This window comes from Hyaena hyaena, unplaced genomic scaffold, assembly GCF_003009895.1.
Source record: "Hyaena hyaena isolate Hyena2069 unplaced genomic scaffold, ASM300989v1 scaffold_49, whole genome shotgun sequence".
In the NCBI taxonomy this organism is placed as follows: Eukaryota; Metazoa; Chordata; class Mammalia; order Carnivora; family Hyaenidae; genus Hyaena; species Hyaena hyaena.
The window spans coordinates 3,729,888-3,754,841 of NW_024080681.1; the positions used below are offsets into that span (position 1 = coordinate 3,729,888).

General features: G+C 43.4%; 1 protein-coding gene and 1 pseudogene across 1 annotated transcript in view; one reads left to right on the top strand and one right to left on the bottom strand.

Annotated features, from left to right (window-relative positions):
* Nucleotides 1–5,200: 5,200 nt before the first annotated feature.
* LOC120230867 lies at nucleotides 5,201–7,026 on the top strand (annotated as a pseudogene).
* Nucleotides 7,027–16,073: 9,047 nt separating this feature from the next.
* The window catches only part of ANXA2 (annexin A2), a 44,258-nt gene continuing 35,377 nt past the window's right edge, over nucleotides 16,074–24,954 (bottom strand). The window contains exons 8-13 of the mRNA XM_039230629.1: nucleotides 23,155–23,214; nucleotides 21,489–21,582; nucleotides 20,830–20,925; nucleotides 20,302–20,360; nucleotides 17,765–17,887; nucleotides 16,074–16,433 (exon numbers count right to left, since the gene is read on the bottom strand). Of these exons, the coding sequence (XP_039086560.1) occupies nucleotides 16,374–16,433; nucleotides 17,765–17,887; nucleotides 20,302–20,360; nucleotides 20,830–20,925; nucleotides 21,489–21,582; nucleotides 23,155–23,214 (492 nt within the window). The 3' untranslated portion in view covers nucleotides 16,074–16,373. The remainder of the gene's footprint in view (nucleotides 16,434–17,764; nucleotides 17,888–20,301; nucleotides 20,361–20,829; nucleotides 20,926–21,488; nucleotides 21,583–23,154; nucleotides 23,215–24,954) is intronic.

Here is a 24,954-nt window from a genome sequence, read left to right on the forward strand (position 1 = left end):
GCTCCATGACTCAATTATATGACATTCTGAAAAGGCAAAACTATAAAGCTGGAAAACACATGAGTCAATGGTTGCCAGGAGTTTGGAGGGTGAAGGTGAATACGTAAAGTGTAGTGGCTCCTAGGGGATGTTGAAGCTATTCTGTGTTACTGTAAACTAGATGCAAATTAGAAAAAAATTACTTAGGAGGACTGAAGATGCCAGAATGGAATACAAAATGTGACAAGCAACCAACTATATTACAAATGTGCGAACCTCACTGAAGGGAATGGGGGGAAATGGTACTGACTGAAGCAACTTTGGAAATGAGCAGAATCCGTAACACCAAAGTAAAAAGGAACTGTACATATCACTGTGCTCCAGTTGATAAAGCTGTTTTCCTTGGGGATTTGGGTTAAAAAATCTGATACTGCTCTCCATGTATACCAGAATTAAACAATTAGTAAATGGATGATAATGTCAGGAACCTCATTTCTCACTGTTCAAGTGAGAATTTACAGATAAACAAGGGGAGAAAGCTAGAATGATCCATGTAGTGATAAATTAGAGTTGAAGATACTAGTACCAACTTATGTTTGTTGAGTTTAAGGTAGATACAGATGGTTACATATAGAAAAATTTAAAGATGTGTATAACACATACATTTCCTTGCTCTTTCACAGCTGAGAGAACCTAGAAGCAATGGCATCCCAATAGCAATGGGCACACTTAATGCCCATATTTTGGTTTCTAATACTAATTCTCCAGTGAAGGGAACCAAGGCTGTTTGGAAAAATGGCAGATTCAAGGACTGCAGCAGGAAATATACAAGATGAGCCTGGAGCATCTTGTAGTGCCAGAGAGCAAGAAAGTGCTAAATAAAAAATAAAAAATAAAAAAAAAATCTAACTTGATATATCACAGGACACAGGAGTCAGCTGAAAGAGTTCCCAGTAGCTAAAGCTAAAACAATTTGAGCAATAAAGTTATACTGGATTATAATCCAAAGTATGAAACAAATATCCATGAGCCCATACTAACCTAAATGGCTAAATAAATACTAGGAATAAATAAATAAGGAAAAGGCACAAATCCACTCTGACAAATTCCAAATTACTTGTGTAGATACTCTATCCTCAAGGATAGAGGTGCATAACTCTCAACTCCTTAAGTGTGGGCTGCACATAGTGACCTTCTTTCATAGAGAACAGCATGGAAACAGAAGGAAAGAGTAACTTCACAGGGGAGAAACCTGACAAACACTACTTCAGCTAGGTGATCAACATTAACATTAACAGTGATATGATGACCCTTGATATAAGATGATGAAAATGGCATTTTTACCTCAATAGTCTTCCTTCAAAAAAAATATTACCCTAATCATAAGGAAAACATCAGACACATTCCAACTGAGGGCATTCTACAAAATATCTGACAAGATAATCTTCAAAACTGTCAAGGTAACCAAAAACAAAGATGTCTGAGGAACTGCCACGGGACTACTAAATGTAGTGTGATATCCCAGCTGGGAAGCTGAAACACAAAAGGACGTAAAGGAAAACCTGAGGAAATCTGAATAAACCATGGACTTTAGCTAATAACGTATCAAAGTTGGTTTATTCACTGTAAGAAACATACTAATGTAAGATGTTAATAAAAAGAGAAACTGGGTATAGAGAATACAGGTACTCTCTGTACTATTTTCACAATAATTCTGTAAATCTAAAACTATTCTAAAATTAAAAGTTTAGGAGTGCCTAGGTAGCTCAGTCGGTTAAGCATCTGACTTTGGCTCAGGTCATGATCTCATGGTTCGTGGGTTCGAGCCCCGTCTCGGGCTCTGTGCTGACAGATCAGAGCCTGAAACCTGTTTCAGATTCTGTATCTCCCTCTCTCTCTGACCCTCCCCTGCTCACACGGTCTCTCCTTCTCTCTCAGAAATAAATTTAAAAAACGCTGCGATTAGTGGCTACCTAGTGTGGATTGACTGACAAAACAAATGTCCTGGTTTACATAGGAAGAACACAGAATATGCAAAATCTCTATATCAAGTCTTTCATTATGGATAATATTTTTTTCATTTTTCAGTTTTTTATAAGTTTATTTATTTTTGAGAGAGAGAGAGAGAGAATGCATACAAGCAGGGGAGGGGCAGAGACACAGATTCTGAAGCAGGCTCTAGGCTCTGAGTTGTCAGCACAGAGGTCAACACAGGGCCCTACCCCTCTATCCATGAGATCATGAGCTGAGCCAAAGTCCGATGCTAAATCGACTCAGCCACCCAGGAACCCGGAGAGAATGATAAATTCTTAATCTTAATCTATCAAGTACCAACATCAATTCCAGAAAAATATTCAAACAGTTATTTACTCCAGGTTCAAGCAATATATTCTAACTAATAGAAAGCCTTTCTGGTATGAGGGATTAGCGGGTTTCTTCTCTAATTTCCTCAATCTGACTCCTGGGCTCAGCCCATACAAATGGGTTGTTAGTCCCCAGCTCTGTGAGGACAGTCTAAAAAAGGTGCCCTCTCTCCTTGTCTTCACCTTGCCCTTTGCATTCTTTTGCTCTGCCTTTTCTTTTGTTCCTTCACTCCACTTCCTCTCCCCAAATCCGTCCATGCCTCTCCTTTGATATATACAGAGCAAGTTTCTTTTGTTCCATCTCTGCTCCATGTTCAAGTCCAAAGAATGGAGGAGAAAATGGAGAGGACTAAAAGGCAATCAAACTCTATACCCAGAAATAGTTAACTTCCAGTAGCAAATCTTCTCTTATGTTATTGAGCCAATAGGGAAGTCCTCCAAAGGCCTCCTTCTACAACCCAGCCTCAGCAAGGGCCAGTCTTCAGCAAAGGAGGTGAGGACAGGAACAAGAAGGACCATCACTATAGATGCCATTTCTAGAAAAATAGAAATATTTTATGTGTAAATTTTTGAGGCATGGAACCTATACACATATGATTACAGAATTTTCAATCAAGAAAACTGCTCCTGGTTTATATAATACATGGAATATGGATCATTATTCTGTGATGTTCCCGGAAGTGACCCAGAGGGACCTAACCACAAGAACAAGCCTGAGACTCACCTCCTAAAATTAAGACTCACCATGCTGGTTTCAACATGTTCTTGCAGAACAGAAAACACAGCTCAGAGGGCTTCCTGGGCTTTTCCACATTTTCTGATCTTATGGGACCAAAACTCCCCAAAATCTAGGCAGCTTGGTATTTCCTATGGCTTTTACTACCATTATTTAATCGCAGTCATTGTCACATGGTTCCAGAACGTAAGCCCTTACTTCTCCCTAAAGTAACTGGTCTGATCTTTAACAAAGGAGGCAAGACTATGCAATGGGAAGAAAAAAAAAAAAACAAAAAACAGTCTTTTCAACAAATGGTGCTAGGAAACCTGAACAGCAACATGAAAAATAACGAAACAGGACCACTTTCTTACACCACACACACACACACACACACACAATTAAAATGGATTAAAGACCTAAATGTGAGACCTGAAACCACAAAAATTCTAGAAGAGAGCACAGTCAGTATTCCTCTGACATCAACCTTAGCAACATTTTTCTAGTTATGTCTCTTGAGACAAGGGAAACAAAAGCAAAATATATTACTAGGACTACATCAAAATAAAAGGTTTCTGCATAGGAAAAGAACTATCAACAAAACTAAAAGACAACCTGCTAATTGAGAGAAGATATTTTCAAATGACATATCCAATAAAAGATTAGTATTCAAAATATGTAAAGAACTTATACAACTCAACACACACACATACACACACACTCACACAAATAATTTTTTAAAAATGGGCATAAGACACGAACAGACATTCTTCCAAAGACATACAGATGGCCAACAAACACATGAAAAGATGCTCAACATCACTTATCACGGAAATGCAAAAACCACAATGAGATATCATCTCACACCTATCAGAATGGCTAAAATGAAAAACACAAGAAACAACAAATGTTGCCAAGGATGTGGAGAAAAAGGAACCCTCATGCTGTTGGTGGGAATACAAACTGGTGCAGCCACTGTGGAAGACAGTACTGCAGTTCCTCAAAATATTAAAAATAGAATTAACATATGTTCCAGTAATTCCGCTACTGGGTATTAACCCAAAAATACAAAACACTAATTTGAAAAGATATATGTATCCCTATGTTTAATTCAACATCATTTACAATAGCCAAGATACGGAAGCAACCTCACTGTCCATTCATAAATGAAGATATGGTGTGTGTGTGTGTGTGTGTGTGTATATACACTCAGCCATAAAAAAGAATGCAATCTTGCCATTTGCAACAACATAGATGAATCTAGAGGGTACAGTGCTAAGTGAAATAAGTCAGAGAAAGACAAATACCATATGGTTTCATCCATATGCAGAATTTAAGAAACAAAACAAATGGACAAAGAAAAAAGAGACAAACCAAAAACAGACTCTTCACTTTAGAGAATCATGGTTGCCATGCATAGGATTGTCAAATCACTATATTGTACACCTGATACTACCATAATATTGTACATTAACTAAACTGGAATTAAAATTAAAAGGAAAGAATATAAACTGATGTGTGTTAAGTCATCAAATTAAATGATTTTTTAAAGAACAGGAGAGACTGGCCATCACAAAACATTATTTCTTACCCATCATCATATACATATTCACTAACTTTATATGGTCCAAAGTTGATGGAAACTTAAAGGACAAAAAGTAGGGGGAATCTATCTCACTGCCAAGAAGATGAATGATGTTACCTATAAAATAAATTCAAGGACATGCCATACTACAATCCAAACACTGTACATTTCCCTTATAGTCAGGTCTTGTGCTTTGCTGACAGACAGGAAGGCATGAGGTAGGAGGCACATCCCCGGCAAACTGTATGACCAAAAATAAAAATAAAAATAAAAAAGCCAAGGAGCTCTTGGGTGGCTCAGTCAGCTGAGTATCAGACTCTTGATTTTGGCTCAGATCATGATTCCAGGGTTGGTGGATTGAGCCCTGTGTCCAGCTCCACGCTGAGCATGGAGACTGCATAAGATTCTCTATGTTTCCCTCTCTCTCCCTCTGCCCCTCTCTCCCACTCGCACTTTCTCTCAAAAAAAAAAAAAAAAGAAGGAAGGGAAGGAAGGAAGAAAAGAAAGAAAAAAAGAGAGAGAGAGAGAGAGAGAGAGAAAGAGCGAGCCAAGAGAACCATGGAAGCTAAATTCCCAAATGGAAACAGGCCACAGAAGGAAGACAAGCCACAAGGGACCCCTGAACCTAAAGTCCACTGCCCTGTGCAAATACAGCACAGTAGAGAGTCTCTCCTGTGTCTATGAGGGGCAACTCTCTAATAATATGGTACAGCATTACTTATATACATATTATCTACCTAATAACATACGAAATTTATTTGATTAAATACGTGGGCTATACCAAAGTCTATGCTAGAGACATTACCCAAATTATCCCATTTAATCATCACAGCATCCCTACGAGGTAGATAGTATTATTCCCAGGGAAAGCACAGTGGGGAAACTCCCCGAAAAGAATTGGCGAACGTGAACTCGCAGGCTCACACTGGGGTTCAAGGGAAATAGATTCGTGCTGGGGACGAGCCAATCATCCTAACTGGCCCCAGGGCCATCTCACCAGGGACTGGCTGCAGCAGAGCTGGATCGAGGCACTGCCCAAACCCTGGGCCCCCTCACATCTGGATTCTCGGCGGGGCTGGGGGAGGGTAAGTAACTCATCTCTGAGGAGGAGCCCTCAAAACAACAGAAGTCTGAGTTCCATTATAAAATACACCAGAAGTCTACTAATGGACCTTGCAGTAAAATGTCTTACTTCGGTTTAGTCTGCAGTCAAGCGCCACACGTTTTGTTACGCTCTTACCTCATTCCAGACGCCGGGCCACCTGCAGCACGACGACGGGCAGCGGCACGCGGGGCGGGACGGGCGCGGGGGGCGGCTGCGGCCTCGCGCTCCCGTGCCTCCCGGTGAGCACCATGGTCACAGGTCCCCGCGCCTCGTGGCGCTCGACGGCTGCCCAGGTGGCCTGGGCCGCCTCAGGGGTGGGCCGCTGCGACCAGCCTCCCCTGGGCGCGTCAGTGGCTGGCGACAGCGCGGAGTCTGCGCAGTGCGCGCTGACCAGTGGGGCGCCGGAAGGATGGTGGCTGCGTGCTGCCTGACGCCGTGTGAGGATAGCTGCGCATGCGCCTGGCTCAGCTCGCGTAGCCCGCGGGCTGACCCGTGTACCTCCCCAGCGGGGCGTGTGAGACTTACTATTACGAATGGCCTGAGTGTTACGTGGGTGTAAAATCCATTTCACGAGAGAAGATGGAACCCAAGGGAGCGCTTAGCTGCCAATATGCAAAAACAGTGCTGGACATAAGCTACGGCGGGCTGGTGACGAGGGTGGCCAGCTGAAAAGCTTACTGTCCTGTTGCTTGGAAGTGCCCACCGTGCCTCTAAGTGCGAGATGCTCACCCACCTGCATGTCACCGCCCTGCTGAATATCTCACAGGGAACCTCTGAAGCCTAAAGGACCTACCTGCACAGTAAATGGATCCTCGTGGAAGACAGCCAAATGGCTGACTTTAGCTCTCACTTTCAGGAAGCGCTAGACTTCATTAACCATGTCAGTGCATTGGGAAGCAACATCGTGGTCCACTTTGAAGCATGGATCTCCCATTGAACTACCATCTGTGTGGCTTACCTTAGGAAGACAAAGTAGTTCTGCCTCAAGGAGGCCTTCAATTAGGTCAATCAGATGACTGTGTCTAGGCCAACTTTGGCTTCCAGGGCTAGCAGCTCCTGCAGTATGAATCTGAGATCCTGCCTTCCATGCCCACCCCTCAGGCTCCCTCCAGCTGAGAGGAAGCAGCCAGCTCTTAATTTACAGTCTTCTTGCAGACACTGAGCCCTGATGTGCAACGTTCCTACTGCACTTTTCCCACTTAAATGAGGGTGCCCATGCCCACCAACTTGATGGTCTCAGCTCCCTAGGAACCCCATAGCCACAGCCACATCCTGCTAAAAACTGTGATGGGGAAACAGCCCAGCCCCAAGAACAATCATGTTTTTGTTTTTTAAACTCAGGGACATTTCGGGGCACCTAGGTGGCTCAGTTGGTTAAGCTGTGGACTCCTGATTTCAGCTCAGGTCATGATGATCCCAGGGTCCTGGGACTGAGCCCCACATCCAGCTTCACGCTGGGTGTGGAACCTGATTAAGATTCTCTCCACCCCTCCCCTGCTCATGCTCTCTCTCTCTCTCTCTCAAAATAAATAAATTAACATTATTTTAAATTAAAAAAAATAAACTCATAGACATTTCCTATCTGGGGAGAACTGAAGACCTCACTCTCTCATGCTTCCACAGTGGGATAGTGAGTGGTCACCAGGCTTGCAGAGAACTTCAGAGTGACATCAGGGATAGGTTCTTGGGATACAAGGAAGGCCAAGCCATGAGAGTGCAGCCTGTGCTGACTACTGTACTTGCAGATTCCCTGTCTTCTCAGGACTGCCCAGTCCTTACGCCTCAAAGTTCACTTTTTCATTTCAAGTGTAAGTAAGGCAATAAAACCTGAAGCAATGTGAGAGAAAGAAGTTGCTAGACCAGGAAAAAAGGCAGTTTCAAAGCCAATGCATTTTGAAGAAAACACAATTTCCACCTTTTTATCCCCCTTCACTTTGGCAGTCTTGGTACCTATCTCTGTTGCTTCAGGGCATAAGCTGATCACCACCTAGCCAGCAAAACAACCCAGTAGGGTTTGTAGGGACATGATACAGATGCTGATTTGACCCCTCAGTTGTTTTTCAGACTCCCTCTTGGGTACAATGAAGCAGTTGGTTCAAGTAGCAAAGATGTTGACATTTCTGGGTTTTCTTTTCACTGTGTGTTCTTCCCTGAGTTTGGACTTTGATTATTATTTGCACTTTCTCATTGCACCTCTTCACAAAGCAACTCTTGTTGTTAGTTGAAAAGAGTTCTTCAGACCATACACCACAAATGACTCCTTTAAGGTGGTGGCAATGGGTGCCAGGAGGAAAAGGGTCCCTATTGTCTGGGTCAGTGGCATCGAAACAGTCATCCCACCAGCTTACTGTCCCTGTATGTGCTTGTCTCATCTCTTGTGACCCTTGTTTTCTTCCTTGCCCCTGGGCTTTGTCTTCAAGCTGTTGACTTCTGGGATTTGCAGATTTCACAAGGTGGTACTGCTTTTTCATCTGTTAGTTCTCCGGGGGAAAAAAGAGTAATTTCCTAAAAATCCATACAAATGTGAAGAAAAACAGTATATTATTGGTTGTTCTTATTTGTTTTTTTTTAATGTTTTTTTTTTTTTATTTATTTCTAGAAGAGAGAGAGACAGCGTGAGCAGGGGAGGGTCAGAGAGAGAGGAAGTAACAGACTCTGAAACAGGCTCCAGGCTCTGAGCTGGCAGTCAGCACAGAGCCCGACGCGGGGCTCGAACCCACGAACCGCGAGATCATGACCTAAGTGAAAGTCGGACGCTCAACCGACTAAGCCACCCAGGCGCCCCTGGTTGTTCTTATTTGTAATACAAAATAAAAATAGTTAAAGGGGGGAAAACACCTCCCATCCCACATCCCATTCTTTAAGAGCCATATTCTCTCTTTTTTTTTTTTAATGTTTTATTTATTTCTAGGAGAGAGAGAGACAGCATGAGCAGGGGAGGGTCAGAGAGAGAGGGAGTGACAGACTCTGAAACAGGCTCCAGGCTCTGAGCTGGCAGTCAGCACAGAGCCCGACGCGGGGCCCGAACCCACAAATCGCGAGATCATGACCTAAGCGAAAGTAGGACGCTTAACCGACTAAGCCACCCAGGCGCCCCTCTTTTGAAGAAATGATAATGGCTATAAATCAAGTATGCCAAACGATTAATTAGAACCACCCCTCCCAAACAACATGTTTGCTTAGAGACAATGTCTAGACGCAAAGACTCATGTTAAGGGAGGAGTTTCTGGCGGAGCAGCAGGTGGAGGATGAGAGAAAAGAGAAAGAAGTTATTATCTGATCTCTGAACTCGTATAACATGTTTTTTGTGCCAAACAAACAAACTGTGTTATCATCTCTGAATTTATCAGTGCCTGGCTGGTTATTTACAGTAAGGCAAAGCAAGCAAGGGAACATGAAAAATGTTTCAAGTACAGGCAAATAATTACCCACGACAATGGAGAGACAGTAGGGCTCAGAAAAGTGACGGATGTTCCAATTGCTGGACAGAGCTCATTCCTCAAGAATGGCTGCCCCATTCTGTGGACATTCATTGATGAGGAACTGAACAAAGTAGGACTGAGATTGGAAGAAATGGTTCCAGGATACAGAGAAAAGGATCAAGCAAGCCAAGGGCTTCGGGTAGCTGGGAGATGGGGTTAGTTACGAGGGCAGAAGACAAGCTATAACAATCTCAACCTCTACAGGGCGAAGGTTATCAGAGCCAGGCACAATGCTAAGAACAGAGCATGCACCCCAAGAATAGCTCACTTCTCCCCAGAGAGTTATGGAGGCCACCAGATTCCCAGAAGCAGCAGGAGACACAGCTGGTTCAGTATTCCAAGCTCAGGCCAGCATAGGTCTGAAACGAGGGGCAAGCCAGGCCTGAATTTCCATGTGGAGATTTGAAGGCCTGGGCTAAGGGGAGAAACAAAAAGTACAGAGAATGGGAACAAGACTGACATTTCTTTTTTAAATTTTTTTTCTAATTTATTTTTTGAGAGCGAGACAGAGCATAAGCAGGGAAGGGGCAGGGAGAGAGGGAGACACAAAATCCAAAGCAGATTCCAGGCTCTGAGCTGGAAAAAGCACAGAGTCCATCATGGGGCTCAACTCATGAACCTCAATATCATGCCCTGAGCCGAAGTCAGATGCTTAAGTGACTGAGCCACCCAGATTCCCCAACATTTCTTATCTTATTCTGTATTTGTTAGTATTAAAGGTCAAATAGTAACTACATAGAAACTTCATATTTAAAAAAGTGGCAAGGCCACCTGAGTGATTCAACTGGTTAAGCATCCGAATCTTGATTTCAGCTCAGATTATAATCTCATGGTTCATGGGATCAAGACCCACTGTCGGTGCAGAGCCTGCTTGATATTCTCTCTCTCTCCCATTCTTTCTCTTTTTTTCAAAATAAATAAATAAACTGTAAAATAATTAAATATATTTTAAAAAGTCGGCTGTAATCCCACTGACAAGCTGAAAATTTTTTATTCTACATCTTTCTTTTTTTAAATTGATGCTTTGAAATCACTTTCTGTTGTTTCTCTGTTTTTCTAGCAATCTGGAATATGAGGTCCAGAGCACATCCTTCATTTTCCTCTCTTGTTTTATGACTCTATTAGGATCCTGTTTTCCTTACTGATTTACAAAATTTAGCTAACTTAGGCTCTTCAATGCACAACGTTAGATCTAAATTATAGAGCTCTGTGATGTCAGGAATACTTAGTATGACTTACCTGGGATAGATATTGTAGGTCATAAATGGAAGGAAGGAAGGAAGGAAGGAAGGAAGGAAGGAAGGAAGGAAGGAAGGAAGGAAGGAAGGAAGGAAAGGAAAGGAAGAGAAGGAGGGAAGGAGAAAGGGAAAAGACGGAGGGAAGGAGGGAACCCTGGCTATTCTGGTGATTAAGAAGACAATGGTATAGAATCAGGTAAGGATTGGAAAAAAAGGTTTCAACATTGGGCAGGGCTCCATTCCCCATTCACCTTGCCCAGCCACTAAGACCTTCCCAGAGATAGCCAATAATGTTATGGGCAGTTTTTGACCCCCTGTAAGAGCTCAGGACACTCAAGCATTGGGTGGAGACCAGGCTCCATCTCTGTCATCTGAACACTATCCTGCTCAGTCTCTGGAAAGCCAGCTGTCCAAAGGATAGGCTACTGCCTTCTTCCATTCACCCAGAACCATCACCCAGAACAATTTAGGCCTCTGTCTTCTTGAACTCTACTTTGAAAAATCAAAAGCCACTTAACTCTTTCAGAAAAGAAAGCCAGACTATCACTGCCTGAAGCCCAGCTCTTCCTTTTGAGGAGGAAAAATTGTCTCTTTCCTTCCTGATGTGCTTACTGCCAACAAAATAAGACCTAATTCTCAAATAGGTCATCCTGCCAAAATGTTAACAATGATTGGTTGTGGCTGAAGTTGCAGGTGATTCAGATTTTCTTCTTTATGCTGTTCTTTATTTTCCAGCTTCCTACAGTTATTGTGTATTCCTCTTGTAGCTCAGAAAAAAACACTGCAACCCCCTTTACTGCAAATAAATCTTGCTTTGAGGATTGCCTGTCACAGAAACCTTCAGATGTTTCATCCTGGGTAAGGATCAGCTGCTATGGACCCCCAAGTACCTCACCTGTGCCTTCATCAATCACAGCCCTTTCATTCTTCATGGTCAGTAATGCCTTGTTCCTTAAATATCCAGGGACTAGTTCAACCACTAGCACATAGTAGGTCTATCTATTCATTACATTAGCAAGCCAATGAATAAGTCAGTGACTGAAGTCCCATATTAACCTGCTCAACTCTAGATTTTAAAAATCTTTCTAGTCATATAGGAGTTCATATCTATTAGAACAAATGTGGTCTATTAAGATCAAATTGGTTCTCCAAAAACTCAAGAATCCATGGTAAAATGTGAAAACTGGGAAACTCTTTGTCATAAACACCTAAAACTTGTTAGAAATATTTCTCAGGTTGCCTGGGTGGCTCAGTCACTCAAGTATCCAACTCTTAATTTAGACTTAGGTCATGATCTTGCACTTTGTGAGATCAAGGCCTACATGGGGTTCTGTGCTGAGAGCACAGAGCCTGCTTGGGATCCTCTCTCCCCCTCTCTCAAAATAAATAAGTAAACATTAAAAAAAAAAAAAAGGAAGGAAACATTTCTCAATTCCTGATTCAAACCTCTTCCTAATCTCTAAATTAGTTTTTAGAAATGTACTTACAAGTATGATAGCCTTGGGCTATAATGCATTATAGCTAGGAAAGTTCCAATTTGTTATCACCTGTTGTTTAAAAGTAACAGCCACCCCACAGCCAAGTAGGGGGACATACTATATCTTTTCTGCTTTGTTGCTTCCTAACAGAAAACTGATTTTTCAACTACAAATCACCAAGTGGGAGAGGTGAAGAGGGCTTGTGATTATCATAAATACCTAGCTCATTTCTTCACTGCACTTTTAGGGATTCCAAGAAAGGTCTCTTGTACCCAAACATTGTCTAAGACAAATGGACAATAGGCAAACAAAATTTTCCTGTAATAGGCCATCAAAATTTTCATTCCAAGGTAAGGCTGACCCAATAAGCACACGTCCAGGAAAGGGACATGGGCTAACAGCCATACCAAAGTTTAAACAGCATCCCATAGGGGCGCCTGGGTGGCTTAGTCGGTTAAGCATCCGACTTTCGCTTAGGTCATGATCTCACGGTTTGTGCGTTTGAGCCCCGCATCGGGATCTGTGCTGACTTCCAGCTCAGAGCCTGGAGACTGTTTCAGAGTCTGTATCTCCCTCTCTCTCTGACCCTCCCCTGCTCACTCTGTCTCTCTCTCTCTCTCTTTCCTAGAAATAAATAAAAAAAAATTAAAAAAAATAAAAAGTAAAAAAATAAACAGCATCCCACAGACCTTAAAGGAGAGAGAGGGCCTGCAGAGACAGGAAGGGAAGCTTGGAGAACTTAAGTCCATCTTGACCAGCCCCATTTTTGCCCAGAGCTTACCAAGCGTTTAGACTAGGTACAGGCTATTTAAGGTTGGAAGTATTAGGTTTGGATTTCACCTAAATAAAGTGGTTTCTGGTTTACTCTCCCCATGCACTCTACTGTGGAGAACAAGACTGAACAGCCTGATTAGGGACGCATAGCTGGGAACAGCACAAATGCAAAAGAAGACTTGCAAACAGGAGAAAGTGTGCTTTTCTGTTTTAGGAAACCTGCTGACGTAGGAAATGCTTCTGTTTTTCTGCAGAAATGCTGCCTTCAGTGGACAAAATTCAGCCACAATCAAGCTAATTGAATGCACAAATGTAATATTTTTCCAGGGCACCTCCAATTTAATGCTTGATGAAATCGTGTCTTTCGCATATATTTACAAAAGCTTTTCTTCATCCAGAAATGTCTGTTAAAATTGCTTATAGATGCTGAGATAGCAAATCACTCTTCTAATGTAATGAGATAAGTCATCTCTATAAACTTTGCTTGCTCAAATGTACTCACATAAAAGAAATCAGGCTACAAGCTTTTCTCAATAAATAGAATGAACAACTAGAACTTGATGGCTATAGCATGTTCTGCCTCATTGCTAAGGGATGTTTAAAATTGCTCCCTCTCTCTCTCTCTCGAAGCAGAGTTTTCATTTTGGTAGTTGATGGAAAAAGGAGGTCAAATAAACTGATGTGGATAAGAAGCCAAAGCCGTTTGTCAAAACATGGGAAGAGGCCTGGAGATTGGAGTCATTTAAAGACTAAAAATTGATTTAAAAGAGTTCTGTCCTCAAATCATTTTTCTTGCTAAATGTAGCCACTCTGTGAGTCAGGTTTTCCCTGCTTTAGCCATCTTTACTAATAATTTACACTAGAGGAACTTCGCATGCTGGGAAGATTCATATGCAGAGCCATTCGTGTATAGCCCAGTAAAACAGACCCAAAGATCAAGAGCCTGGAAAAACCAAGGCCTTCAGAGGTTTAGCCAGCTATTTCCAAGTAAAATTGGTCCTTAATCTGGAAGCCACCTCTGTGACGGAAAACTTAATGGGCCATCTTACACCATATAGGGTCACCATAGAGGGCTGTCATATACGGCCAGATGTGTACTGCACAATTCAAAAGGAGATACCATGCATACAGACTACAATGTGAAGGGGACCATCTGGAGTTGTACAGTGTGACAGCCCTGCCTAGATCCACAACACAGGTCAGAGGGGGAAAAAAAGGAATCCTCTTGTCCACAGTCATAGTTCAGTAAGTTTCCATGGCTATAGTACATGCATTACTTTTAACTCTTCAAAGAATAAAATCAAAGTTCTTATTATCAACTGACAAAATGCTAAAGCCTGCCTGGTGCCCTCTTCCTTCTCTTTACAAAGTAAAATTGTTTGGGAGACTATTCACATCTCCAGATGGTTCTTTATTGCAAGAATTGGTTTGGAGAGCTTGAACAAGGACAGACTGGAATCCAGAAGAATAAGAGGCCAAAATCCAAGTGCCCTATCAGTTTTGGATAATAGACAATCATTGTTTTATACAGGGGAGAGACAACGGCCAGTGTTTGGAATGTTTCTCCCAGAGCCTTTCTGGTGGCAATCTGCCTTTTGAATTTTCCCTCATGCCTGCTGGAAGGTCCAACCAGCCAGACCAGGGGCCAGGGTGCCCTAGACACGGTGGGTGCAGAAGCCTCCCACATTCTGGCTGCACAGCCTTGCCTTCTCCTACCACTTTCCCCTCTGCAGCCCGAAACACACTTGATGATGGGAAGAAACAAAGCCCAGGTACTTGTTGATATGAAACATTGCTCCTGACAGCTTCTGCCCAGCCCTATCAATTTTGAGTTCAATACCATAATTTGGGATTAAATGTAAACTTCCTGCTTCATATACAGTTCCTTGAACTCTGCCCCAAGTACACAGAAATGTCTATTTTGGGATTTGAGCATCAACTCTAATAAGTATAGTGGATACATTTGAGAAAGCACTAGTTTTGCCTCGCATCCTTTCTCAAGAATAGCTTAGCGGATGCACAGGCACATCATGGGCCACACGAGAGCCATGTTGCCTCTGAGTTTCTACCCGAAGTTTGACAAAGGTCAAAACAGCGAATCATTCAGCCCACAGATATATTTTGTTTGGTCACACAGTGTCGTTTTCATTGAATTCGAAGTGCTCAACGTGGGGCAGGCATTCATTTCTTCAGCACCCCCACTTCCCATGTTCTGTCCAACTAGCCATTTCACACATTCATTGCCATTCATTACCTGCAGTCCCTGCAGACTACCGTGTCCTACATCGGCCAGGTTCAGGTATTAGCAGTTGACACAGCATCCTCTGAGGAGGAAATAAATCCATCAGCTCCCTCTGCCTCCGGCCCTACACCCTGCATAGGGAAAGTTCCTGTGTAACAAGCTGTCCACAGTGGCCTGGGCTGGCAGACCATAAACAGCATCTTTGCATTATGAGACACAATAATACATATCATGTTTGCTGCAATCTTTCCATGAAAGGGTGGACCTGACACTGGGAGGTCCTAGGAATGGCCCCTGGCTGCTGGGAGGTGTGGGAGACAGAATTATTGCTGCCCTGAGTCTTTGTGCCTATAGTACCACTAGTGTGAATCACCTACTTGCCATTTCAACTTGGATTTTTGGGCAGAGTTCAAACGCTTCCTTCTCCTCTGGGTCTTCTTTCCCTATCCTCTCCCAAGCAATCACTTTCTTCTCTGTGCTCCGAATCCATTTATGTTATACTTCCTTCCAAGAATAGTGTAGCCTGACTCAGTGACAGATGAGTCCTTGAGGTTAGGATAGAATGCTATTTATTTCTGTAAGTCGAATGGCTTTAGATATATTTGCAATTATTTGCTAAATAGAGCCCACCATGCCACCCCACTCCTCTTCCCAGTTTGAGGCCATCACTGATTATTTGTTTTCACATAATTTACCTGCAGTCAGACAAGCAGACAGAAGTTTTCCTCCATAGGTACTATCATCCCCTGGGCATGAAGAACTGCTCAGTAGAATTTTTCCACTATAACAGAAATGTTCTCTGCCCATGCTCTCCAATACACAGGCTGCTAACCACATGTGGATATTGAGCACTTGAAATGTGGGTAGTGTGACTGAGGAAGTGAATTTTTAATCGTGTTTCATTTACATAAGTTTAAACGTAAATCGCCACATCTGGATAGTGGCTACCACATCAGACAGCTGAGTCCCAGAGCTTTATTCCTCTAGCGGACAGCTTTACCAGCTGAGCAATACAGCCCTGACGCATGTTTGATTTTTATTTTTTATTTTATTTTTTCCTACGCATGTTTGATTTCTAAACAATTAAGTTGAAAGCAAGGTCCACAAAGTACTTGTTTATAAAGTAAAAATTCAGTTTATTCATCTGTTTATGACACAGTACACAAGAGGCAAAGTGTTTCACATCATAGACTTCACTTCCAACTCCTTGGAATGTTCATTTCTTTGGCTAAAGAGAATAGACATGAGAAGCAGGCAATGCTTAGGCAACTGAAATAAAGATGGGGAAGGGGCAATGCTAACGTCATCCTCGCAGGGATGGGCATAAGGGGACTGTTAGTCACAAGCTATTTTCTAGAACTGTTAGCTGGAAACAAAGGAACACCGATCCTGGCGCTCATGCTGTCGTGGGCTCAGTCATCCCCACCACACAGGTACAGCAGCGCTTTCTGGTAGTCGCCCTTCGTGTCTTGCTATAAACGGCCAAGGAGAAAAAAGAAATTCAGTATCAGAAAAAAGACCCAGACTCTGCAATAACGTACAAGCAGGCTCAACGCAGAGAGAACCTCCCAGAGCAGCAGCAAAGACCTGCCCTCAGGGGATCTGGAACGAGGGGCGGCCCTTCGAGAGACATGATCACCAGAAGGGTGGAGAGAACGGAGTTGCTGGGGATGAACACAGCACGGAACCAGACCCACAGAACCCAGCTTGCTCCTACTGCAAGGTCCTGTAAGCTCCACCGCTTTTCTTTCTGGCCCTAGTGCTTCCAGAGAAGACGAGGTACTTTCCTGCCTCGCCGTAGGGTTTCCAGGATTCACAGGGTCACGTGGGAATAAGCTAGTGAAGTGAGGAAATGATTACTAATGGGCTCACTGGTCCCTAAACTTTAAACACGTGCCCTAATAAACTTGGGCCCACCAAACCCACCTCAGAATTCATCATTAGTAACCACGGACATGGCTTTGATATTTTCAGGATCTCTTGGAAAGGGGGGGCTGCTATGCCTGTCTAAAGGACACACCAGTAGCTGTGCGGGGAGCTACTCCTTGCATATGAATGCTCTCTCTCTCCAAAATAGAGAGACTAAATGGATGGGAGAGATGAAAGTTCTGAGTAACCAAATGTTGCCAGGCCTATCACTGAGAACTTTCAAAAAATGGAAACAGGTGACCCTTGAACAAGGCCAGGGTGAGGGGCCCCAGCAACCCCCCCTCAACAAAAATCTACACGTAACTTTTGACTCCTCCCAGAACTTAAGTAATAGCCTACCACTGACCAGAAGCCATACCTGTAACATGAAAAGTCATTTAACACACATTTGTATGTTATATGCATTATATACTGTATTCTTGAGAAATTGAAATATTAAGAAAATCAGAAGGAAAATACATTTTACACACTGCACTATATTTATCAAAAAAGGCCTATTGATTTTCAACCAGTGCAGTTCAAACCTGTGTGGTTCAAGGGTCAAGTGCATAATAAAATAAAATATAAAATCTAATTGATCTCAGGCTCTTCAGGAGGATGTCAGCAAGTCTTGCAGGATCATCCTCATGAACACCAATTATCACTGTAGAATGGCAGGTGTGGGAAGTGTAAAATATTTGCCTATCTCTATAAGATTCTAGGACAAATCATTAATGGCACTTTCTAAATAAACCCCTGATACCTGAGGACTAGCATCTCTTCCCCAGTGAATTAGAAAACCACCATTCTGTCATTATTCTGACAGGCCACCAGCCCGGGGCTCCAGGGCCTTGAGGACGGCCAGGCAGGGCCAACACGTCACCGTGGGGCTTACCTGGATGCAGTAGTACAGGGACTTGCCGTACTTCCTCTTGAATTCAGACCTAATTTTCAACATGTCCACTTCACTGCGAGAGACCATGATTCTAATCAGGACTTTATCGCGAGTCCCCTTGCCCTGAAAGTCAAGTTCATGTTCCAAGTTACAATTCACTGACAACATGAATCAAGTAAGTTTTCTTATACATGGAGCTCATCTGGGTTCTTGAGGCTGCCCTTTAAGAAAGTGCAAAGGTAACAATGAACTTAACTCCTTTAAGAAAAATGAGCATCTTGGAATTTCAAACACTCCAGAATGAAATCACCACAAACTCCCACTCTGTGCATTCAGTAAACGTGTACAAAGCACTAACTACTGTATTCGTTCAGTTTAAGAAGTGTGAGAGTTTACATTTATAACAAACAGTTCCTGGCTCTCGGGGCTTAGAGAACACAGGCCATCATGTTTTCACTGTGGCTCTGTGCCACTGTGAATGGTATAAACAATAAAGACCACAGAATTTATTTTCAGAGTCTCAGACAAGAGGCACTGAGGACAGGTCATATTTGACCCAGAACCCGAGGACGGGAGAGGCGGTGTGGACAGGGGGGACACAGGAAGGAGTGGGAGGGCCAGGAAGCTGGAAAGCACAAGGGACATCTGAGGTGTGGAAAATGGGATGGGATTTTGGGAAGAGACAGTCCACTCAAGAGTCAGTTGCGGGGTCACCATTAGAGTCGGACTGACCTAAGTTCAAACCTGGCTATGTAACTTCAGGCTAAAGTTTCTGAGCTCCAATCTTCTGATCTATAAAGAAAATGACACAAGCCACATGGGCTTTTTGGTAATGATTTAAGATGAAGTAGTACAAAGTCTCCTGTACAGTAGGTTGCTTAATAATCTCTCCTTTCCGCACCCTCCTACACTGTTGGTGGGAATGTAAGCTGGTACAGCCCCTCTGGAAAACAGTGTGGAGGTTCCTAAAAAAATTCACAATAGAACTCCCCTATGACCCAGCAGTAGCACTGCTAGGAATTTACCCAAGGGATACAGGAGAGCTGATGCATAGGGGCACAAGTACCTCAATATTCATAGCATCACTCTCAACAATAGCCAAAACATGGAAAGAGCCTAAGTGTCCATCAACTGATGAATGGATCAAGAAGATGTGGTTTATCTATACGATGGAATACTACATGGCAATGAGAAAGAATGAAATCTGGCCATGGGTAGCAACATGGATGGACCTTTGGGGTGTTATGCTGAGCGAAGTAAGTCAGGCAGAGAAGGACAGATACCATATGTTTCCACGTATAGGAGGATTAGGAGGAACTTAACGGAGGACCATGGGGGAGAAAAAGGGGAAAAATGGTGGGGGAGAGGGAGGGAGGCAAACCATGAGAGACTCTTGAATGCCAAGAACAAGCTGAGGGCTGATGGTGGTGGGGGACAGGGGGAGGGGGGTGATAGGCATGGAGGAGGGCACTTGTTGGGATGAGCACTGGATGTTATATGGAAACCAACTGGACAATAAACGATTTTCTTAAAATTTTTTTAAAAATTAAAAAAAATAAATTTTTGAAGGGAGAGAAGATAAAGTAAAGTTTCTAAGGAATTTGAAAGCAAAGCTTTTAGGACCTTGAGGGGCTAGCCGCTGCTAACATACAGCTACTTATAGTTTTTAATAAAACATAAACAGTAAGGCACTTAGACAGCCATGAGTTCCTTAAGGTCACGCTCTGCATGTTTCAGGTATCTGTCAGTGGGCTGCAAGCTGTAAGGAGACCTAATTTAAGCTACATTTCTCTTGCTTTTGTTTCCCCATCAGAAGGCATCACACTTTTTTATTTCAAACTAAATTGCAAAGCTACAGTAATCAAAACAGTAACATATTGGCATAAAAACTAACATGTATATCAATGGAACAGAGAGTCAGAAATAAGCCCATGCATATGGTTAATGAATGAATGAATTAGTTGTTTGTTTAAAATGGGAAGTTCAGGGGCACCTAGGTAGCTCAGTCGGTTAAGCATCCAACTTCGGCTCAGGTCATGATCTCACAGTAGGTGGGTTCAAGCCCCGCATCAGGCTCTGTGCTGACAGCTAGCTCAGAGCCTGGACCCTGTTTCAGATTCTGTGTCTCCCTCTCTCTCTGCCCCTTCCCCACTCATGTTCTGTCTCTCTCTGTCTCAAAAATAAACTATAAAAATTTAAAAAATAATAATAATCTCTCCCTTCCTTGCCCATCTTTACTCGGGGGTAATGGAAGGCCATCGCTGAGAAGTCTGAGCAAGAGTCAGACATGATTACCATCTGGCACTTTCTTTCCTACCTGCACACGAACACATGTTCAAGTAAGTGGGAGACAGAGACAGAGAAGACTGACATGTGGTTCTCTCACCTGTCAAATATAACCACAGCTGACTAGTACATTCCTGCACCCAGACAGCGGTGTCCCTTCCACCAGCCACTAGCCAAGGAGACTTAGTTCGGGCCACAAAAGAAGAAAAGCCCACTATGCAAATACAGGCCTCTCAGCCGGCTGCCCTTACCTTCATGGAGTCATACAGCCGGTCAGCAAAATACAGGGGCTTGTTCTGAATGCACTGGACTGTGGAGAGAAGAAAGGGGGTCAGCTAGTCCTCTCCTCACCAGAGAGGGGTAAGGCCCTGACCATGGGCTACAAATAAGATAACCTAATGTAACAGGAATGGGCTGCAAAATGGGAAATGCTAAGGGAAAACCTGGATCCTCTGAAGCTCTGCTCCACAGTGATTTTAAACCAGGGGAACTTGAGGGCCGCAGAAACCCAAGTGGATATGGAAGTCTCCCCAAAGGGCCCTTTTTCTTGTTATTTTATTCTTCCTGGGCAACTTCTCACTCTACCAAAATAAGTCTCCCTCAGTTTCATATCTTAAATTTACAGTGAAGATTATTCAACTACCCAAGTCATGTAAAGGAGCCACACTTCCCCAACACACTTGAATTAACAGGATGGCTACTTGTTACTTCTGCTGTGGCACAGTTTACTGAAAGCTGAGGTCTACTATGGATGGGAGTAGAGGGCCACACTTGCTCACCCAGGTTCAGGAAAGCATTTTCCAGGTCTCCTTTGACCTCCTTCTTGATGCTCTCCAGCATGTCATAAGGGCTGTAGCTCTTGTACCTATCAAACACTAAGGAAAAGCAAAAAATAATTACTATTACAGAGCTGCTAATCAAAGCTGTCAATGATTGCCCACATGGTTATGCACCATGATAAAAATAAACAAACAAATGAGGATGATCACAGCATCTAAGAAGGTTAGGGGTTGCCATGATGGACCAGAGCTGACACTGCACCAGATGACCTGGGACAGCTGTGCTGAATGGCACTGTCCTATATGGCACCGACCAGACCACATATTTTGAACTTCTTCAGCTCTGAGTGGAGCCTATTCTATTTGGAAGCAATAAGAAATAGTACATAGTGCCCAGGAAAGTCTACTTACTTCAACAAATATGGCAAGACAAAATGTTCCTAGACAAGAAGGGACAGCAAGGTAAAGCACCATACATGGAAAATATTTAGGAAAAAGAAGGATCCACAATGGAAGAGAAGGGCCAATGGAGTTCGTGATGGAAAATGGGTGAGATTATGGGGTGCAAAGCAGAAAGTGAACTTTGTTCTGGCAGACCCAGCAGGCCTGGCTGAGAGGACCATCCCGAGGCTCTATGACCTCCTCAGCACAGCACCCACCTTTCTGGAGGTGACACACGCTCCGCTCAGTCATGATGCTGATCCACTTCGGCACATCAGTTCCTTTCCTCTTCACTCCGGCATCATAGAGATCCTACAAACACAACCAACCAGGAAGGTTGACTACATGATCCAGAGTAAGGTCATAAAAAAATGTCATGAAAAAAACCCAAAACCTATACACTGAAAATGCCAACTGAGAAAGAATAGTTGCACTGAAGACACGGGCAGCAATGTAATATTAGATTGTTTGTGAGGTGGGTGCTGACACATTGATTTCCTTGAATGCCAAAGGAAGAACCAAGAGCTTCTATTCCTATACAGAAGGACAAGCAAATGTTCATAAGCACATCTAGCCCTCCTTCCTTTGATACTTTTGATAGCAAATAAGCTAACGGTTGTCTGCTGAAGACAGTTACAGATCAGGTACCCACACGCATGCTTCTCAGAGACTGAGGAAGTCTCATTTTTAGTTTCTGGAAAATTTAGGGGCTACAAGTTATGCTAAGAATGGCAAGGAGAAAGGAAGAAAGATTCATTCGAGGTTAAGGTACTCTTTAAGTGATCACCCACCATCTGGGGGTTGTAAAACCTAACTTCTACTGCTTTATTTAAAAACCTTCTCTAATTCCTGCTGACAGTGCTGTGTGAAACATACTGAATTTTAAAACTAAAATGAATTTAAATTAATTTTGTTCTGCAGCTCTTATAAAATGCTTTGAGATAGTTGTTGACCCTCTGAGAAAGGCATGCAGTTCACAGTGATGTGAATCATCTTAACAAACAATTCTTGGTGATTCTGAGACTAGAACATTGAAAAGTGTTATTCAACCAGACAGGGTCTCTGCTTCCCTCCCCTTTTCCCTCACCACAAAGGCAATAAGCCTTCCTGTCCCTGGCTATGCCTCCACCATTTTCTTCCACTCTGCCATGTTGTTTATGGAGCCAGTGCATACAGCCTTAGCACACCCTGCAAAATTTGGTACTTCTATACAAGCAAAGCCTAAACAAGCATATGTGAGTCAGGTATTGATCCTGTAATTAATACCAGCATCAAGAGGGAATATCTTATAATAACTACTGTTCCCAGAAAGTGAAAATGAAGCCCACGAACTCTTTGACCTTCCTCCCTCCCAAAAGTGGTGGCTACTTCTCTTTATACTAACTACAGGCTACACACAATGACCCACTTCTAACGAAGGGTATAACAGAAGCGACACTGTGTGACTCCTGACAGGTGATAATAAGCATTTGGCTTCCTCTTTGCTTTCTCTCTTGGATCACTCTTGGATCTGGAGAAAGCCAGCTGCCAGGCTGTGAGGACACTGGAGCAAGCCCTCAGAGAGGCCCATGCAGAGAAATACTAAGGCCTCCCGCCAACAGTCCTGTGGATGGGCAGTCTTGAAAGGAGGTCCTCCTGATGCTGTCAGGCCCTCAGATGATGCAGCCCTGCTCCACATTTTCGCCCAGGCTCATGAGAGGTCCTGAGCCAGAACCACCCAGCTGAGCCACTCCCCAGTTCTGTCCCACAGACACTGAGAGATGTTAAGTGTTTGTCATTGGAAGCCACTAAATTTGGAGGTAAACTGTTACATAGGATCGATAATTGCTATATAGACTGTCTAGAGATTTGCTAGAAAACAAACTCAAACCAAGAAGCTCTTACCCGGGCATCTTGGTCAATCAGTTCATAATCAATGACGGAGCCATCCTCTGCTCTTCTACCCTATGAAAGAAAACAAAATAAAGAACATCAAACAGGTTTCTTTTCGTATATTTTAAAGTTGCAAATGATTATCTTCTCCCCAACTCATGTAAGCCATTATTTAATTTACTGAACAAACACACACTTAAAATTTTTCTGGACTTGGGGTGCCTGGGTGGCTCAGGTCATGTTCTCAGAGTCTGTGGGTTCAAGTCCCACATCAGGCTCTGCACTGACAGCTCAGAGCCTGGAGCATGCTTTGGATTCTGTGTCTCCCTCTCTCTCTGCCCCTCACCTGCTTATGCTCTCTCTCTCAGAAATAAATAAATAAACATTAAAAAATGTTTTTTCTCTTCACTTTGAAGTCCAGACAAGACCAAGGATTGGTACAATAACTGAGGTAGTGAAGTGGGTGGGGGAGGGTACCTCACCATCATCAACCTCCCCTCCTGGGATAGGCACTTTATAGAATTTCCTCTACCTCCAAAAGAAAAAAAAAGCTAATGATCTTTAGTTCCTTCCCTCAGAGAGCTTACAATCCCAATGGAAAAAGAGCATGAAACAAAGATAAAACAACACGGTAATCCATGGCTTAGGAGATACGAAATGCAAAAGAAGGGAGAAAGCTAACAGCACAGTCAGCAAAGTCTGCGGACAATGGGATAGCGCTGAGGTGAACACTGAAGGATGTGTCAAATGAGGCTAGTGACGCAGAGGGGGAGAAAGCCATTCCTCATGGGAGCAACAGCACAGGGAGAGGCTGAGCATGGCCACAGGTCAGTGAGGTGCCGCCCAACTACAGGGGAAGGGAGGCAGGGGGAATCCTAGAGGGAAGGTTACGTTAGGGAGAGGCAGAATATAGGGAACTTTTATTTGTTTTTTTTAGTGTTGCTGTCTGAGAGAGTGACTGCAAGCAGGGACGGGGCAGAGAGACAGGGGAGACAGAGGATCCAAAGCGGGCTCTGTGCTGACAGCAGGGAACTCAGTGCGGGGCTCGAACTCACAAACCATGAGATCATGACCTGAGCTGAGGTCTAACTTAAACTTAAAACCAACCAAGCCACCCTGGATACTGGGAACTTTTAAAGGCAGTGGAGAGTCTGGATTTGATGAAGCAGAAATGGGTTGGATCAAGGGAGTGAAATACTGAAGGGAGCTTCAAAAGATGGGTGAGTGGTGGCCCACGGGGAGGCCTGTATGGAGTTGTCACAGTAATGGAGATGTGAGTGGGCATAAGGTTCCCGGAGAAAGTAATTTCTCTTCCCTCCTCATGCACATAGGCCTTAACTTGCACACTGGTCAGGACTCGGACTCAGAGGGAAATGCCTTGCATCCACATATGTGTTAACATTAAAAAATAAAAAAGACCCCCTCTCCAGGCAAAGGACTACCTGGGCAAATCCTCTCAGACGACGTGAGAGCAGAGAATGAAAGGAAAACAAGAGGGTCACTTCCCATGGGGTCCTATGCGGCTACAGACAGAGGCAAAGTGACCTTCCCCAAGTCATGCGGCGAGGGCTGCCACATAGTCCAGGCCAGGACTTGAGAGCTGCCTATTCCTCCTCTGGCCCCAAAGTCCACTTGACCATGAGGTTTCTCAGGATAAGAAATCCTATTATACAAAAATGACATCTCTGCAGTGACAGTGCAAACCCACTGTCAGAAATGCAGCTGGGATTTCTGATGCAGGCACAGAGGATTGAGTTAATTCGCTCCCAGGTATAAAATGTGGGATGTGACTTGCCTTGGGAGGAAACAAGG